A 19785-nucleotide genomic window follows, 5' to 3' on the forward strand; every position below is an offset into this window, starting at 1 on the left:
TTTAGAAGGAATTTGTAGAATCAGCCTCAGGTCTTAAACTAAGGGTTAAGAACTGTAGAACTTAGTACAGCATGTGTATATATGTCGATATATGCAAGGCATCTTGTATGTGTATTTTCTGGACAATTATAGTACGGTATGTTAGATATAGGATGACTATTCTGATGCATTGAAGGATTGAACAATCATTATTTGAAAGCCATTCTGAAATTAGAACAATTTATTTGAAAGCCATTCTGAAATTAGAACCATTTATTTTAATCAAACAAACAAAGACATCTTACTAAATAACAATAAAACTGTAAAATGTAAAGTGGTAAAATACAACCGTATGAAAGAACGTAATAAAGTAAAATAACTTGGCCAGTGTTTTTAGGCCTTTGAATTGGCTCCGAATCTCCCTCTGCGCCTAATGAAGGCCCGTTCATCAAACTCATTGGAGACCAGTATATCTGGACCATTGGTGACCATCAGAACCACCATTTCCTTAGCATACTGCAAGTTCTGCAGGAGCTGAAAACAAACAATGATGTGGAATATTTAAGAAAAGACAAAAAACAAACAAATTGTGACCATTTCTCTCTCTCTCTCTCTCTCTCTACAAATACTCACTTTTGGTGTGATGAAGAAGTACTGGGATGTGCTCTGCTTGCATGCTGTACGGACCACAATATCAAAGACACGTCTTTCGTTTATAGGATCCATTCCCTGTTTGTTTAGGGGAGCAAAGAGAGGCACTAGGTCAACCACATAAAGAAGACTATTTCTTTACTGGCTATGAACCGCGGGTAGATGCATGAAATAATCAACTAGCCAGCGTATATCACCAAAAAGCAGCATGGGTGCAAATAGTAGCAGGGGGTCTGACCCCCTTTTGTGCACCGGTTCAAATAAACACTGGTGTCCCAAATAAAAGCTGGGGTTATAATTTGCAGAGGGGGTTATAATTTGCAGTTTCTTCAGCCTAATTTGGGTCCGCCCGGGCTATTATTTGCAGTTTATTCAGCCTAATTGGAACTGTAACCAAATAACAGCCTAGTGCAGGCCAGTGCAAAAATAAATAAAAGCCTGCTGCTTTTTGCATATTAAACGCCCAGCCTACTATGTGGTGACATAAGGTAAATAGTCTGTGTCCTTGGTTGATTAGGTTTTGTAGTTTCCCCAACATGCTGTATATTGCTGCAGTTGGTAGTTATTAATTCAAAAGGGTAGGACTGCTGCCGGTACAGATTATGAGATCAACATGGAACAACATATTATCACATATTTCCAGGTAACAATCGTCCATATTCAGTATAGCTATATTAACAGGACCAGTGTGTGTTCTTGTTATGGAACAGCCTTCTACTAGGCATGTTTAAATACTAGAGGTGCTTATAGAAGAAAGGTTAGGGACCTTCTATGGAACAGGGTAGCAGATTTATAATGATTCAATCTTTCTAATCAATGATGGTTGATACACTCAGGATGGTCCCGGTAGGATGGTGAAAAAAGGCAGTTAAGGCAGTTTATCATGTCTTTTGGACAGGCCGAAGACATGATAAACTTTTGTTTTGGAAAGGTCAAAGTCACAATCACAGGCAAGGGCAAAATTATTCACCGATATCTGAGGTGGGAATGTCATATCTTGACATTTGCAGCGATATGCACTCTGAGCAGAATCTTTCTTTCTAGTTGTATTAATTATTAATGTTGTAGATAATTCCACTATCAGACACGCAACATCTAATGGGGGGGAGGGGGCATGACAGGAACCTTTTTTGAGAACCACTAATTTACATGAGTCCATTTAGACCCGGAAATCCTATATATTGTTATACCTTTCAATCCGGGAAAGTATCCATGTAATTTTAGTTGTTACTATACAGTATATCGTCACTATCAGACAGAAACCTTGTATTAGAGCCCTGTGTACAGGAAAGCATCCATGTCATTTTAGTTGTTACTATACACAGTATATGGTCACTATCAGGCAGAAACCTTGTATTAGAGCCCTGTGGAAAGTATCCATGTCATTTTAGTTGTTACTATACAGTATATGGTCACTATCAGGCAGAAACCTTGTATTAGAGCCCTGTCGGCCTGTGCGGGATTGTTTTCTTAATCCCGCTCCTGCCTGCTTCTGACCATTCCCGTCCGCTCCTCGCAATATCATTGCTGCAAGTAATTTCTGTCCACTGCTCCCTCCCGCAACAAAATATTAAATTCCATTAGTTCCGCAGAACATAGTACTGCGGGTTCCAGAGTCCTGCCGTATATACAGTATATTTCCAATGAGATCCCAAAAACGTACCCAAACGGAATGTGATGGAGCAGGCGTGCACGAGAAATTACGTTCTCCTCTGCAAGTAGACAAATTCATATCTAGCTAAAGTATATAAGCTCTATATCAGGTTCATTGCGGGATGATGGGGGATTTAGCGGGGTATTTAAATACTGCCCGTGCCCGCAACATTTGCGTGGGGTATCTCCAAGTTTGTTTTTACAAGCGCACAAAGCCTCGATTTCAAGAAGGAACGGTTTCGGACATACAAGGTTTCCACCCGACGACAACAGCAGCATTTAACCATTCAGGATGGGAACCCCTTTTGGGGGTTTTACCATTCAATCCAGGAACCCCTTTTGGGGTATTGTTGCTAGCTATGTACAGTATAACATAATTAATTTTGTAATTGTTTGAATAAATATTTTAGTTTTTTTCAGAAAACTTCAAAGGATTCAGAAGACATTTTCAGGTCTAATGGGTTCAAAAGTAAATAATAAGGATAAGGATTTAGAGTACCTGGTTGATCTCATCCACCACTCTGAAGGGGCAGCGGTTGAGCTCCTGCAGAGCCATGAGGTAGAGCATGGTGGACACACTGCGCTCCCCTCCACTCTGGTGGTGTGGTGTGAGCTCATGAAGCTGAGTGCTGCTGTGGAACTTCACCCGGATTCGGATCCCGTACTTGTCGTATTCTTCCTAAAGTGGGCACACGCCAATCATTCCACAAAAAAAAGAAGAGTTAATTTCAGGCACGTTCTCTCTTGTGAATTTGACGTTTGGATGTACGGTATTTTGGATGTGATGTCAAGCAGTGGGTTAGCTGAGCTAATGCACCATTTCTTATAATTACTTTAAAATATTGTTCGATTTAATGTCAATTATTTTCTCCCCGATTTAGAAGTTTCACATTTTGTGGACTTCATTGCATCCGATCCCACCAAATTATTTTTGTGTTCGGTTAATTCATCAATTGCATTTTGTAGTGTGGGGCAAATGTTGGTGTTCATCATTGTCTCTGAGTCCTGTGCACGGTCTCCATACCTCATTCTCATAATGCAGGTCAACCTCACCGACACACTGCATGGAGCGGAAGAAGTCACTGAACTTCTCATTGATTATTTCTACCAGCTGCTTGAGGGGATTAAGCCAGCGCTCCTTAGCCTGCAAGAAACCCAGACAAATGTACACATAGACGGGAATATTACAAACTGAGGATATGTGCAACATTTCATAATATCAAATGATAGTATCCCTGCAGTAGTAGCCAGAGCAATATAACAATTATTAGTTATTATTTGACTTTTTTGAGGACACGGCAATTGGCAATTATACAGCCGATGTGTCAAGATTTTAAACACTTTCAACCTCGCATCCTTACTTTGGATGTCATTATAGGTGAAAATTGTCATTTTTCAAAAATAACAGATAAACAAGCTCACAACGCATCGCATCATGTGAGCCAATAGATCTCGTTAAAAAAAAAAAACTTTTAACAAAACATTGGTAATGGTCTAGGACTTTTCCAAATCGGGATCAGAGTTCAGACACAAAAAGGTATTTTGTTAACGGGCACTAGCCCCTCCTATGCACAGCTTTGTGTGTTTGTACCACAGAATGTGATGATTTCATTGGCTTAGCACGGAATGCGATGATGTATGATGATGTAATATGATAAGAGTGCCCATCACTTCACACAAGTGTGATTTTCTTTTTACCGAATGGCTTCCCAAATTGGAAGGGCTCAAAAAGATGAGTCGGCACTAATGGGCTCGAACCAATAAGAATAGCAGCTTGTGCCATTGCTCTTTTTATATTACTGGAGGCTGCGCCTGCTACCTTTAACGTACCTCTGATATATTCTGTCTGTAGACATCCAGTTGATTGGTCTTCTCGGTCACCTCTTTCTCAAGGTTTTTGATTTCCTGCTCGCTCCTGTTGTATTCTTCAACAACCTTGGAAACAGTGTGGGATTGGGAATGTAAAAACCTTTGTTTATTCCAGATTTTTCCCTGTCCCTGGTCACATCTTTGACGGGGCACCTGAAACATTCAGGTTACTAATGTGAACTCCAATTTGAGTGAAGATTGACTTACATTCTCATTGAGGCCAGTGAAGCACTCTGCCCTGGACCTCTCCTCGTTCAGCATGACGTCAATCTCGTCAACATTATTGGGGAGATGGCTAAGAGACTACACACAGAGAAAACATGCCCGAGTGTCATTTTAGAAATATAGCCTATTATACGCAGTAATTTGTTTTTATTTATACTGTGTAAGACAGACTCTGTAAGCCAGATGTTGTGGCTCGCGTATACAATTTGTAACATTTCAAAGGCCATTGTTTCTCTTATACAAATTAAACAAGGCTTTAATCTGAAAGTGCTTACTTTATGTAATAATGGGGGAAGATTTGAAGGAAATGCATTATTACCATTAATTGATCAGCAAGGGAACGAAGTCTTGTTTTCCCTTCACATCCATCAAACAAATACTTATTCCTCATTCTCTCAGTACTATAAATCAATACTTCTTTAATAATAAAATAAAACTTGAACACTGACAGTAGCCAAGTTGTTTATGACGTCCTCTCCACCGGTCAAGTTACATATTTCTCTGAATTTCCCCATCTGGGATCTTAAGGACTCTGTCAGCACTTTCTTCCTCTGGTCCAGATGACTGCATGCTTGCTACAAAGGTAGATAAATAGTTAGAGCACAAACCTTACCATAACATGCAACAAAGTGTATGTGTAGAAAGATGTATGTTATTTACAGTGTTGGGCAAGTTACTTTAAATAGATAGTGCCGCAAAACTGCCGCATGTCAGGTTGGCACACTGATGTGCCGACAGCCCGACACAGCACATTAAAGCAGTGTGCTTTAATGTATGTTCGTATGTGTTACATCCAGTCTAAGAACGGCTTTGAAAATGTTTAACACATGTGTAACACTTCTATATTCTTATACGAGTTTCAATTATGTACAATAAGTTAATGAAACAATTCTGTTAGTTTATCCGCAACAGATGGTGACACGCATTGTTTTAGAAAAGGTTGAGGGTTTAAACATCCCATTGCTATTGTCTGCTTACTCAGCTGTTTGACAAAGTGTTTATTGCACTTGGATATTATGGGACATTTTTTTTAATCAATCTGTAATATAGAGTGTGTGTGTGTGTGTGTGTGTGTGTGTGTGTGTCCTTACATCAAGACCACGGAGTTCAGCCGCACTGCTTCTAAGGTCCTCCTCTAGTTTGGTCTTCTCTGCACTCAGCCCCACAGTCTCCAGAGCTAAGTACACCTTATCCATGCTCAGTGCTGCTTTCAGCTACACAGATGGAAAAGACAGACAGAATATTGTATGGTGGCCTATTATCAACCTATTAAACAAGAACCTTTTAAGTGGATATATAAATTAACATTACCGATAGTCAATTGAAGCAATAAAATCCTCACTGAGTATTATAGTGCTACTCACAAGGTTTTATCGTCAGTGCCTACATGTACAGGCATGCATTTTGCATCAAGGTTTTCATCAGTGCCATCATATGTTTTACACTCAATGATAAACTGCAGCCATGACACACAAAAATGAACAAGGAGGAAGTTATACATCCAAATATGGTTTGAATGAGAAGATATTTCCTTCACGGTCATAATTGCATGCTGGGGTGTTGTACCAGGTGTCGTGAAAAAGTAGCCAATCTATGAGTTCACAGTGTTTGGATAAAAATAATTAATAATAACAATCTTTCAATGAATTGGTACTTTTCCCACCGTTGGCTGATTCTCTTTATTCTCTATTTCCGCTATTTTTTTAAAAACACAACAAGAAGGGCCGAGGATATAACATGATGAAAACTAAACAAACAAAAACGGAGTATGCAAGACGGTAGGATGAAAAAGAATGAAGAAAAAAAATGAAAATCATAACATCTGTTCAAGACAAACACAGAAAGCGAACGAAAATACATTGCATGGATGCAACTGGGACATATCCTCAGTGATGTATCCCAAGGTCATCAGAGTTTCGGGTCTCGCGAACATCATACCCCTCACTTGGGTGACCCAGCCGGGGTGATCAAGTCCCGACTTACGTCCCAGTAGCTACCCTCGATCAGACCCACTAGGGAAAGACAGGGCCGCACAATCCGTTGGAACCACTCTGGAACTACTATGCCGGGACTGAGAGGTACAATTCTGGCATGTGGAGGGACTAGGCTCTGTGGGTTGCCTCCTGTCCGGGCCCCTACTACGTCTCGCCAGGTCCACTCCTGCTCTCACCAGGAGTACGGCGAGGACCTGTGCGTTGCACCAGACTCCCAGCAATAATATAATAACACAGGATAAGAGTCTTAACACCGACAATTCTTTTTCAAAGTCTACAACATGGGGGTTCTATAGCATCAGCCATTATGATTCCATACCTTCATCTGGGCAACAAGCTCGGAGGCTATATCCACTTTCTGGGCATGGACTGCTGCAATTTTGCTGTTGATCTCTGCCTCAGCCTTCTTCAGGTCTATGGAACCATGCTCCATCTGCTTCAGACTATAAGCACCAAGAAAAGAGGGACTTTTTGTTTCCTGTTCCTTCTACTGAGACTTTATCTGTCTGTCCTCGTTATGTAATGTGTTGTGTTGTGTTGTGTTGTGTTGTGTGTGTGTGTGTGTGTGTGTGTGTGCGTGTGTGTGTGTGTGTGTGTGTGTGTGTACCTGTCTTCCTTGGTACTGATCTTTTGCTCCAGTTGTCTCTTTTTCCCCTTCATCTCAGAGAGGCGCTTCTTCTCTGCTCGTAACTCGTTATCGCGATGGTCCAGTTGGGAGGCTCGCTGCTGCAGTGTTTTCAACTGCTCATCAATCTCCTTTAGACTCACCTCACACGCCTGGCCACCATAGACAGAACAAGAATCTCATTGTCATTTCAACTATTTTTTATATAATCTAAAAAGATAAGTGAATCACCTTCAAGCACAAAACAGGGATATATATATATATATATCAACTAATCACCAATTATCACTTGAACCCCAGCATCTTTAATCTGGGAGGGAACATTCTTAATGGCCCGGGCCATTGTCTTGCATGATTTCATGAAATCCTGCACAGCACCATAGAGCAGAGTTTCTCAAAGTATTGTATGTCACACATACAATTACTTTATCAAAGTTTAAATGTATTTATTTATTCAATCAATTCAAACGCAAACGAATATTCTCTCAAGTTTTCTTCGCAACATATCTCATTCTCAGTGGGGGAAATGTATAAATTTATGTAAGATGACATGAATAGGTGCAAAAGGTAATTTGAGGTGGGAGAAATACCATTAATGGATAATCATAGGGATGCCCTGAGCCCCAAGGTTTGAGAACCACTGTCACCATTATGGACTCCCAAAAAGCAGTTCACTCAGTCACCAAGTGCCCCCTACTGGCGTCATTGCAGTTGTCCAAGTGAGGAGACAACCCAGCACTTGTGGGGTCATCACAACTAGAGCCCATCCGAAGCCAGAAAGACCACTGATTATTTTCGAATCCATTTGCAAAGCTTTGATTTGATTAAAGTGTATAGTTGGCACGCAAGCAGAAAAATAAATAAAACAAAAAAACAAAAACAAAATATTTAACCCATTTAGACATGACACTAGATTCTACAAAATGTAGATTTTGTAGTATAGATTATAGATGTAATTGGCCGCGGACCACAATCTCAAATTATGTTGTTCCAGGGACCCCCCAGAAGCAAAGATTTGAGTAAAAAATGTTCGCTCTGAAAGAATATATATTCCAAATTCCAAATAGCAGACCTACAAGCTTGTAGATCTGCTATTTTTCAATAGCTAAAGTATAACATAATGCTTAGAACACGAAAAGGGGTTCCCGTCCAAGATGGGTTAACCACCTACTGTACTGTCCTATTAAAAAAAGTTTAAAAAAAATAGCTGATATAAGCTACTGGTTTCTGCTATTTTTGAAAATGTTAGACTTAATATTCAGTTTGAAAGTGGGTAAAGAATAATTGCCGATAGCAACGTCGTCAAAACAGTAAAATAAAGGCTGATATATTGGCTCAACTGATATATCGGTATGGCTCGACCTGGGTTCATATTTCCCTCACCTTAAGCTGCTTCTCCACATTGCTTTTTTCCTCAGCATCCACTGTGATGTTGAGGTACTTGGATGGGTTGATGGCCGAGTTACTGGTGCTGATCTTGTTGGAATAGAAGGATCTCTTCACTTGGTACCTCTCGTCACTTGTGTACAGTATTCTTAGGTTGGGCTCCTCAATCACCTGTGATCAATCACGGATGTAAACAGAGGGATCAGGATTTTTTTCCAGACAGACTAACTCGCTGTAATACATATGACATGTGCGATAAAAGGATGCTCTTAAACATTTAGCAGTTAGTGTCTAAATTTCATTCATTCTCTTTTGTCCCAATGCAATCAAGAGTTATTTATACAGTATTTGACACTTCAAGTTCTGCTCAAAGCATTTAGAAATAATGCAGGTAAACTAGTAAGTAAAATATATACCGGTAGTATATAAAAACTAAAGATAATCAAATAATACATTAATGCAAGAAAGTGGGAAGAGGAACGGACCCGTTTGATCATGCTTTTGGTTTTGTTGTCTCCCACTGGGACATCATGCACCCTGTACTGTTGACACAGGTAACTCATCACCTCGTCAGGGGCGTCAAACATCTCACGCAGGTAAGAGAAGAAACCGAAGCGCCTGTAGAGGAATATCATATTTTTTCCTTTATTGCTGCCTCCAGAGGGGAGGGGGGGGATTTCGATCCAATACTGCATTAGTTCATACATAGTAGAAGAAAACCGTTGAAAAGCGAACCAAAACAAAAGAACATAAATTATACATACTCCCTAAACATTGGCATGTAGAGATTAAGAATACCAAGTAGATGTGGGGAATCAGTCCATGAAAACACAATAAAAAATGTTTTTGTTTTCCAAGAAAAATGTTTTTGACTCTACCTCCTGCCTGAGTCCCCCGGGGGCTCAACTAGGCAGTCTCCTAAATGTATTCTCTGCAATTAGCAGATTATTGCCAGATCGATGTTCACCCCAAAAAAGGATGCTAGGGTTAAAGTGTGGCAGTGTTCATTTTTCACATTTGCTGAATAGAACAGGACAAAGTGGCACTCACTTCAGGGACTCGAGAGGTTGAGACGGAGGGCGGCTGGAAACTGACTCTGCTGGCGCAGAGATGGTGTTCACCCTTAAGTTCAGCCTGTCACGGACCTGGTGATCAGGACACAGACAAGGTTGGAATATTAACATCTTATTTGGCGAGATTGTGTCAAAACAAGTTTTCTCACAGATGCAGAGTTGAGGTCATGTACTAGTATGTAGGTGAAATTCTAAATAGAAAATAATTATTCCTTTGATCTGCAATAGCTCCGTTTGTAATAATGAACAAGTCTCAAACAAAGGTAGAGCATAGAGTCATAACTATGTGATGCCATTATTCTATGGAACTCTTTAACCAAGTGATAGTCGTCGTCCCCCCGTCAATATGAACCCTTCGCTGACTGTACACATACACTGTCTTTTCTTACCGTTTTTATTATTGCTACTAATAAGTTATAACACTTTTGCATTATTATGCATGCTTGGATTGATGCCATGTAAATTTGTAAAAATTGTGTTGAATAACAAAATAAAATCCATCCATCCATCCATCTAGCATTCTGACCTCTGTATTAAACTTCTCCATGTCATCCTTTCTCTGGAAAACAAAGGCCCGCAGGTCATTGAAGGCGATGTGATTCTCAACATACTTGGCAAAGCGGCTTTCCTTCACATTTATCTGAGAGAGAGAGAGAGAGAGAGAGAGAGGGGGGGGGGGGGGAGCATTCAACACAATCTGAGAAAAATCCATCACAACACTTGAATAAGCTGTTTCAGCAACGTCAAAAACAAAAACTCAACCTCAATGTGTCGGGATGTGTTAAAAAGAAACTAATAAAGAAATGTGGAAAAACCCTTAGAAAAACAACAGTAACTACAGTAAAACTGTTGTTTACGTCGTGGGATGACAGCATACTAATGACACTAGGGATATACAAGTTGACAGTCAATTGTATACATAAAACTGAAATTGAGTGGCATGGCATGTAGGATGAGACGTACATGGCAATAACTGAAAGGTGGAAAATCATGTCAACTGTTTTTTTTACCCCTCAAACCTGGGTTTGTGGAATGGCAAAAGTAATCTCAGAAGCGTGTATGCCAACCACGTGAGATGATACAAGTCTCAACTTACCACAAGCATGATGGGCTCATGGACATTTCCAATGAACATCTCTCTGTTCTGCCTGAGCCACTGGATGCCGCTGTGTGTGTCCTTGTGGCGTCGCCTGAGCGTCTCCTCTTTGACGTTCATCATGTTGTTCATGTCATTCAGTCTTTTTGACAGACCTGGGGTAAACATACGGTCCATTGTCAACTTGACATCAATGACAACATAAGTAGCATAAGTAGAGAAGACACTAGAGCAGTTTGGATAATTAAAGCCTCTTTTATTAACAATTAAAGCCGGGAAAGCATCTGTGTCATTTTAGATTTTAGCTATATCTTTTTCATAAAATGCTTAGTAGTCCGGCAGCCTAGGTGGACGGGTGGAAAATTTGGTATATAGTCTTTTTTTTGGCCTAAAATATTGTCTATATACATACATTCATGAATCCACTTGCTGACCGGATGAAAGTATTGGGCAATTTTTTTATAGGGGTTTCTTGTGACCCTACCATTAACATTGACATTTTTGCCAGCCATAGGATGTTAATGGTAGGGTCACAAGAAACCCCTATAAAAACAATTGACCAATACTAACAGCCGGTCAGCAAGTGGATTCATGAATGTATGTTGTATATAGACAATATTTTAGGGCCAATACAAAAGACTGCCGGACTATAGGATTTAGAACAGCGGTTCTCAAAGATAGGAGTTATACAACCTCACAGTGCGTATACTGTGACACATGCTACTGCATCTTCCTCAAGAGTCATAGTTACCTTTAATGACATGGAGGAAGATGCAGTAGCATCTAAACGTCAGTTATAACTGTTTGTACTTAATAGGCTTTAATTGTCTGAGCTGCTCCAGCTTGTCTTCGTTTGGCTGAGGCGCATCAGTAGACTCCCTTTCATATGCTAAAATCCAGATGAAGTTGGTAATAGGTGGTAATAGGTTATCTTAACTTCTCCCTATATGAGTGTATGTTTTTTGAGTACATATGTTTATGTCTGCCGAATTGTCCTTTTTTGTGTGCGTGTTTTTAATTTTGGTTAATTTTCTGACACAAACTGCAGAAAGGCAAATAAACATCTATGTTAAAAATAACAAAATGGTGTATGTGTTTTTGGTAATATATCAGTTGGTGAGTGAAGGTTGAGTGATGCGCATGTTTGTGAGACTCTCGCACTTCTGAGTTCTGCTTGGGTGTTGGCCCTCCTCCTGCCGAGTCCATCCTTCTCTCCATCGATGTTGGCCCTCTCCTCCTGGATGGTCCTCAGCTCTGCGTTGACAGCATCGATCTGAGGAACCAAATCTGGCTGGTTGGCGACGTTCGCCAGCTCCGCCCTCAGCTCGTCAATCAACCGCCTAGTGTTGAGGAGTCGCTTCTGGCGGTCTTCCTCCTCGGTCTGCTTGAGCCTCAGGGACTGCTTGATGTCATCAATCTAAAAAGGACACAGTGTGAGAAATACATTGTGATGCTTTTAACCGATGTAGGCACGACGTCGAAATTTGGGGGGGAAAAAGGTCAAGGACCCCAAAGATTATATGTAATAGGCCACCGACCACCATCTGAAAATATGCTGTTTCAGGGACCCCCCCAGAAGCAAAGATTTGAGTTAAAAACGTTCGCTCTGAAAGAATATATATTCAAAGATTTGTAGCTTGTAGATTTGCTATTGCTTGTAGATTTGCTATTTTTCAATAGCTAAATTTAATTAAATAAAGATGGATCCCGTCCAGAATGGGTTAAAGGTCGGTTACGGTTAAAAAGCAGGCCATTTACAATTCACATTTTCACTGCCGTGCGTGAAATACAGAAACCTGATTTACGATGCATTATACTGTACATGTGTATTGTAAATATTTATCAAGAGTCTCACCTCTTTGTGCTTTCGGTCCAGATGGTCCTGCTTCTGTTTGCACTTCCGAGAAGCTTCTTTGATGTCGGCAGACTGAAATAAATGTCAGGTTTATGATGTATGCATGTATGTCTGTTATGTCACCATGATCAGCATTTTAACACCACATTCAACTCTGGGCATATTATAAGGAATGTACAACGACAGCTATTGGGCCCAAACCACACCTTGCAACTAGTCGCAACTCCTTGCAACAAAACAGTTTTAAGGACATGTCACGACAATGCAACTCCTTGCAACTGCCATTGAGGATATTGGTCAAAAAGCAACGATCAAAAATGGCATTTTGGGAAGCAAAAATGTTGCAAGCTCACTTATTTTTGCCATGCAACACTGGTCACACCATCATACGGCGAGGTAAAAAAACAGCGGCTTAAGTGGTAAATATCTTTGAATTTTAGATTTCAAACCCTCGTGTCTCTGCATGTCATAGATGCAAATTCTTCCCAGAGTACCAACTGCAGTAATAACATGTTGTGTTGCACACAGAACAGAAAAACATATTGGCTTTTAATATGCTCTCAAGGAGAATATGAATGCACGCTGATGCAGAACTGCACAGAAATAGTTTAAATAGCTGCTCAATAGCCATACATAGAAGGCATATTTCTGGTTACGGCCAGCTTTTTCACTCTTTTTGAATATGGTGTTGCATACAGTAAATCACATGATTCTGTAAATGCACTGGGATGAGAAATTGGGAGAAGGTCATTTACATAAATAGAACTAACGTAGCGAGTCAAATAGACACTCCTGTTGTTGAGACTTGCTGTGCAAAAGTAGGATATTTAAATAAAGTTAGCTGTTGTACTTTATTATCCTCTAGGGTAAATGTGTCCTCTACATTGCATTTGATTTCCATCCTAACTACTTAGGAGAAGTCCAGAGTATATCGCCCATGGATCAACTCCAGTTTTAATGCCAGTACATTTGTCAAGGGCAATGGCAGGAGTATGTTGTAACTAGCAGAAGAAACTAACAGAAGGGACACGGTGAGCACATACAAAGTCTAAACAATTGTGAAATTGTTTTGTCGATTTGCTTGTGGCTCTGATAGCTTTTGGTTGAGTAAAAGTTTGTTTTTGAGTTAGAACATTTCTAGCACTGATAGTACTGTTATACCTGTTGCTACGTAGCTAGTTTATCCAACATTTTTTAATTAAGCAATCAAGCACTGTAAAAGCACAATGAATCAATCTCATATAACTGGATGAACTAATGTTAAAAGTCAAATAGATTTCAAACAACAGAAAATAGAAATCATGCCATCTGTGAGGAGTGGAGGCTGCCATCAACTAAAATACCTGCAGTGAGAAGAGTGGTTTGCACAGCTGCACAAACAAGATGAAAGGAGGCTCCCCTGCAACATTGCCAGAACATTGACATGCTACGTGACATATCTAGAGTTCAGGCCGACCGATATGTCAGCGTCCTAATGTCAGGTGCTTTGTCAGAGTAGTACCTGTCTGTCTGTGTCCCTATTGTACCCATATATGGGCATATCATATTTGTTTGAGTGACGTGGTCCTGCCTCTGGGGTGTTTATAGTTGGTAAGAGTGACATGGCAGTGGTCCGCCGGCCGTTCCCCCCTTAAGCCAATTTTTTAATCGGATAGACAATAAATTGGTGCATGCATTTTAATGATGGTCATCCACCATTCAGCACCCACAATGAAAAGGCGGCATTCACAGAGTTGATGTATCAGATCTCTGATTTATGATTTTAATTCTCCAGTGGCGCAGCCTAGATCAAACACTCACTAATGATTATCGTGATGAATATCTAAAAATATTAATTATGCAGGATCCTACTAATATGACCAATGACCATTCAATACCTTGTTATTCAAATATTGTTACTTAGACGATTATTGTCATTCTGCAGGGTTAAATCTAGTACTGGAACCGAATAAGGCAGACAAATACCCCTCCCTCCTGACCTTGGCCTGTAACTGGGCCTCAACTGGCCTCAGCTGCTTTTCAATGGTCTGGATTTTCTTCAGAATGGGTGCCTGGGCCTGCTTCAGGCTGGAAAACTGACTCTTTGCCTCGTCACGATCTTTCTTCACATCTTCAAGCTCTGTACGAATCTTATTATATTCCTGAAAATTGCAGAAAAAGGAGTCACGGTTTAGCGTGACACATAACATACATACATACACTGAAACGTCACTAGAAACTTTCCCAAGCTGATAAATATTTGGCCGTGCCTTTTGAAAAGATTCAGTCTTCAGTTGAAGACTGTGGCACAAAAACGGCACACTGATGTTGATAAATAATACACCCCGTATTGTATTCTATGTGTTGCTTGGACTGAATCAGAGCATATGAGCGGAGTGGAGCGGGGGGAAATGCAGCTACTATATCTTTGGCTACATCAGGTTGCAAGACATGACAAAAATATAGTCAAGTGTAATTTGTTGTCCACCTTGCAGCGTACGTTGCTGGTGTAGCATGTTCATTTAATTAACATGGCAGAAGCTATGTGGCAGTTGTTGCTGCTTCCATGGTGCTTCCAGCTTCCAGTATAGTTTCAGGGATACACACTAGCTATGACTATACAGTGCACTTTCATTTTTCATAGTTTCTCTATCGGAAGAAACACACAAACAGAATTTATGTTATTTCTGGACCACTCACCAACCAGACTTTCTTCCTTTCAAGCGTCTGGATCAAGGCCAGATGCTTCTTCTTCTCGTAGTAACGGTTCATGTCGACTTTGTTCCTCTCGTTCCTCTGCTTGGCCCTCTCCAGGAAGCTGGCCTTCTCCTTAAGACCGTTCTAATCCACAACAACAAACCACCCACAACATAAAAAAACCTGCATTCACAGGAAAACTCTTAACAATTACTTATGTTTTCTTTGTAAAATAGGATAGCTTGAAAATTAATAATGCACTAAATGGCAATCTGAGTCCTTTAGACAATGTAAGAGTACTAGTCCTTACCCGTTCTGAATATATGAACAGCAAATGATGCTCAGTGTGGGTAATGCGATCACATTACTGATAGGGGGGGAATTGTTTACAGATGGTCTTGGGAAGTTGGGTTGGGCACAAAAGTAGGCTAATTAAAAGTTTCTTGTGCAAGTAAATGCTGTAGTACAATGTACATAAGTACACCATTGATGTGTGATGTGAATTTGGTGGTGATATTCTGCCTATAAATGGAAGTTTCACTTTGTAGACAGTCCCTCACCGTCTGCTGCCCATGGAGATATAAGCTATGAAACGGTGAACGCGGAGGTTGACATTTTGGGCTGCAAAGCAAGTTGTAGTTTGTTCTTTATATAATCAAGTTAAGAATGAGATGTTTTGTGTGATTTAGGAATGTGTCGTTCCTGAGCTATTGAGCCAGCGTTGGTCATTGCATCTGTCTGTATGTATTTTTGTTGCCAAGGCAATTCCCCGTCCGAGCGGACTTAAACCCTGTTGTTGTTGCGTGCTAATGGTAGGCGGTTAAGAAAACGTCTCCATTTGGCCACCCAGAGTCCCCAACAGATAAGCATTCCGTTCCTCCCCCTGGCCAGGGGGAGGCAATATAGAGACCAAAATTACTGCATGTTTTTTGTGAGGGTAGCTACCCTAGGGGGCATGGGGAGAACATGCAAACTCTTGCCAAACCCACCTAAGGTATGGGCACTGATGACGTGGAGGAGAGAACACGGCACACCCCCAGCGCCCAGAGCGTCGGGGGCTGGGAATCAAAACACCTTCTAGCTGTGAGGCGACAGCACTACCGACTGCGCCACCGTTCCCCCTGAAAATACTGTTTTGATAAACAACTGCCAGTACTAGGGGATTCCCATCGTGTAGCTTTCATCATCCATGAATATGTTAATTTCTCCTACCCATGCTTTTTTGTCTCTCTACAATTCTGTCCAGAAAAGGACAAAAAATAAACATATGTCCATTGCCCTCTAATCATGACAGGTAAACAGGTGTGTTGCCAGTGTAAGCCACACTCACCTCAATGTCTCGTTCTTTGGTGCGAAAGTTCTTGAGCTCACAGTGATACTGGTACATCTCCGGTGCTCCCACTGACTTTTCTGTGGCCTCAAGTAACTCGATCTTGGTCATTTTAGCAAACTCACCCACTTTCTCCTATAGAGACAAATCAAGCCCAAGAAAAATTACAGGTCTCAAGAAAAAATACATTTTACAGGCAACGAGGTAGGTAGGTTGTTGAGAACCAGATAAAATAGTCAATGATAATTAAACGATGCAAAAGAGTGTCTTGAGAGTGTACAGGTCTCCACAGAATCATCAGGAATTATAACAATGCGCATTACATTTGAATTCTGTATTTCTCGAATACAAAAAGCATGGCCAATATATTGGTTTGACCAGTTATTGAGCATTATTTGACCTTTTTTAATTACATGGTATCAGCGTTTATGCAGCCAATGTGATCAGATTTATTTCCAATTTCAACCTGAATTTAATATTTTATTTCTTTAAATAGAAGTTTAGTTTGTGTGGATTTTATATTTACCTGTACTTGTTTGTTTGCTTGTTCCCAAAGTGAAATGTTAGTTTCATATACTTATTATTCTTCCTTCAAAGAAGTATAATGCATTTATATATGTTTTTGCCCATAGGATCTTTAATCAAATCAAATCAAACATTTTTCAATCTGATTTCAAGATTTATTTTTTTCCCTTTTTTTTAATCTGTGGTCTACTGTAGGACTCTCCATGATCAGGATTGGACCGAAATATCTAGCATCAGTCTGGCTCGTCATTATCATCATACAGCCATGGTCTACGGTGGTACACACCTGAGGTAGGAACTGACAGAGGTTGCTGACTTGAATGCGCAGAGCCCTGACTTCTTCCTCCACTGCCTTCTGGCTAGAATGCTTTCCATTCAGTGTCCACACTGACATGTTGTTCTCTACAGTGATTTCTCTGCTAATCACCAGGTTACCGCCATTCTTGTACCTGAGAATACAAAGACATTTGAGCTTTGCTCTGAAATATACTGTGTAAGGAATCCAATGCAGATAAATTAAATTAAAAACTGGATTATATTGTTTAATTCACATGCCTTATCGTCCCAATTTCAGCGACAATAGCAGATTTACACGACTCATAACACATTGCGAGCTTGAAGATTTGGCAATTGTGGCAAAGACATTTAGTGTCAAGGGAGAAAAGGAGCAGACCAAGTATAGAGCCCTGGAGGACAATGTATATTGAATTGCTTATGTCGCACACAAATCTTAAAGGGATAGTTCAGATTTTTTTAACTTGAGCTGTATGAAATACTTGCCATTAATATAGTGGTTGCAACTGTATTCATTGATTGCCCGAGTCCCATGGTGGGAGTTCTGCTCTGGTTTTGGTCAATATTAAGTAGTTCCGATCATTTTGTGGGGGGCACTGGGGCCACGCAGTAAAAATATTAGCGCAACTTTCGTTCAACTTTGACCCCTCTATCACATGGAACTATCTTTGGGCGTAGTGATATGGACACAAAGAACATAGTTCCGTGTGATAGAGGGGTCAAAAATTCAACGCTTGCTGGACCAAACAATTGTATTATTTTGTGGCACAAGCATTGTAAACTATAGTTGTGGTACTCAAACATGACTCACAATTCAATCTTGACTGAACCTTTGTTGCATCCCCGCTTGACATAGAGCCCAACCTATAGGAAGAGAATGACAGGAACAATTAAAGATCAGAATTAGAATCTATCATCAATATCATCAACGGACTAACGTAGCGTTAGTCCGACATGTAGGAACCGTTCAAACATGCGCTGCTCCCGTGCTTTACGGATCCATTCAGTAAAATGTTCACACTCAGAATTAAATTAACAGAGGATATTACGGTGTACATGTCCCCATAAATACATGTAGTTCAGTGGCAACAGTGTAAATGCATACCGTCTTAGCTGTACGACTACAAGATTATGATGCTCACCTTGTCCCCTCTGCCCATGACACTAGTCTTACCAGCCAGACCCAGACATATAGCACAAACAATACTTGACTTGCCAGTCCCATTGGCCCCAACAAGCATATTAAGATTAGGGCCTGGTGTCATCACAGCAAAGTCGTAAGTCCTGTCAAAGTAGAATATGAAAGTTTTGAAAACAATGAATAAAGCATATTTTCTCTTTTGTCTGGAACTTGATCTGGTTTATGCAGTTTGAGAAAATAATAGCCTACTTATTGTCCAGCAGCCACCATATTATTCACATTTGTTTTGATTTCACTTTCACGTCATAATAGGCAGACATGTAAACAATTGCAAATATTTTGTTATTATCATTCCCACCTAGCCCCTGTCTTGTCTTCAATTAGCTAGATAGTTGATGGGCACTTCTTCGCTCTCTTAACGTGTTAACACAACAGGAACAACGTCCATGTTGCTCACTAGACAATAGGAACATTGACTACTAGTTGACCTGGTCACCTGGCTAGCTAACTGCAGGTTGCTGCAGCTGTGGTGGTGGTGACTGGTCTCGTCTCTGTCAAGAGACAAGTTAACCATGACATATATTATGTTAACGTCACTTGGAAAGTGTTGCTACGGTGTGTGAGGAGTAAACAGCATTAACAGTTCACGTTAATTCTTGACTTATTTGACAGGCTGACAACCGCCCGTCAAGTTAACTTACAGGAAGTTGCGGAGTGTGATGCGAACTATGGATCCTTCAACGAACTGGTCGGTTGACGTTCCTCCTGGGCGCACATCGTCTTGTTCACTGGCCGCTGTTGGTTGTGGAACATTAATGTTTTTAGAAGTATTGGCAAAGTCGTCTGTTTTTCTTTTTTTTTTTGTAGGACCGGACATGTTTAACGTCTTTCATGTGTTTCAAAGACAAAGTTCTATTTTCTTCCTTGGCGCCAGTGAAGTGAGTGTACTACAGTCCCGCGTCTTCGCCAGCCACAACACGGTCGTTTGCCATGCGCAGTGAAAGTCGATCGCTGGTTGGACAACGTGGCGTCACATGTGCAGAGCCATAGAGTAAGACACAGTTAAGACATTGAGGGTGCAGAAAACAGCCTGGTCACGTGGTTCATGTACTCGCGCGAGCCCATAGACTCCAATGCATACCGTAAACTTCCGGTTATGTAAGAAGAGCCTGGCCATGGCCTGCCCCTTTATACTCTATGGCCTGGCCCCATGAAGTGAACGGAGTTGTCGTAACTCTGTCTTACTCTATGGCTCTGCACATGTGTACACACTGTTGCGTAACTGCCTGGATCCCACAGCCTGGAGGGACATTTTCAGTGTCTTGCTGTCTTTGATAATATTGTCCTTGATATTAGTATACAGATTAATAATATACTCTCCATAGGAGAGTATATTATAATTATTGTATTAGT

At 40.6% G+C, this 19785-nt stretch overlaps 1 protein-coding gene across 1 annotated transcript; it reads right to left on the bottom strand.

Annotated features, from left to right (window-relative positions):
* Window positions 1–211: 211 nt before the first annotated feature.
* On the bottom strand, window positions 212–19350 carry smc5 (structural maintenance of chromosomes 5). Its single transcript, XM_083770341.1, has 24 exons — window positions 19074–19350; window positions 18374–18515; window positions 18043–18095; window positions 17224–17386; window positions 16413–16547; window positions 15086–15226; window positions 14386–14547; window positions 12407–12478; window positions 11713–11968; window positions 10552–10706; window positions 9982–10095; window positions 9433–9527; window positions 8868–9000; window positions 8380–8553; window positions 6979–7148; window positions 6691–6814; window positions 5469–5591; window positions 4827–4952; window positions 4360–4455; window positions 4114–4218; window positions 3308–3427; window positions 2783–2962; window positions 613–708; window positions 212–513 (listed from the first exon to the last, which is right to left on the bottom strand). The coding sequence occupies exons 1-24, from the start codon at window positions 19247–19249 to the stop codon at window positions 373–375; spliced, it is 3252 nt and encodes a 1083-aa protein (XP_083626467.1). The 5' UTR covers window positions 19250–19350; the 3' UTR covers window positions 212–372.
* Between the last annotated feature and the right edge of the window lie 435 nt (window positions 19351–19785).

The sequence above is a fragment of the Protomyctophum parallelum genome, assembly GCF_964188405.1.
Source record: "Protomyctophum parallelum genome assembly, chromosome: 7".
Lineage (NCBI taxonomy): Eukaryota > Metazoa > Chordata > Actinopteri > Myctophiformes > Myctophidae > Protomyctophum > Protomyctophum parallelum.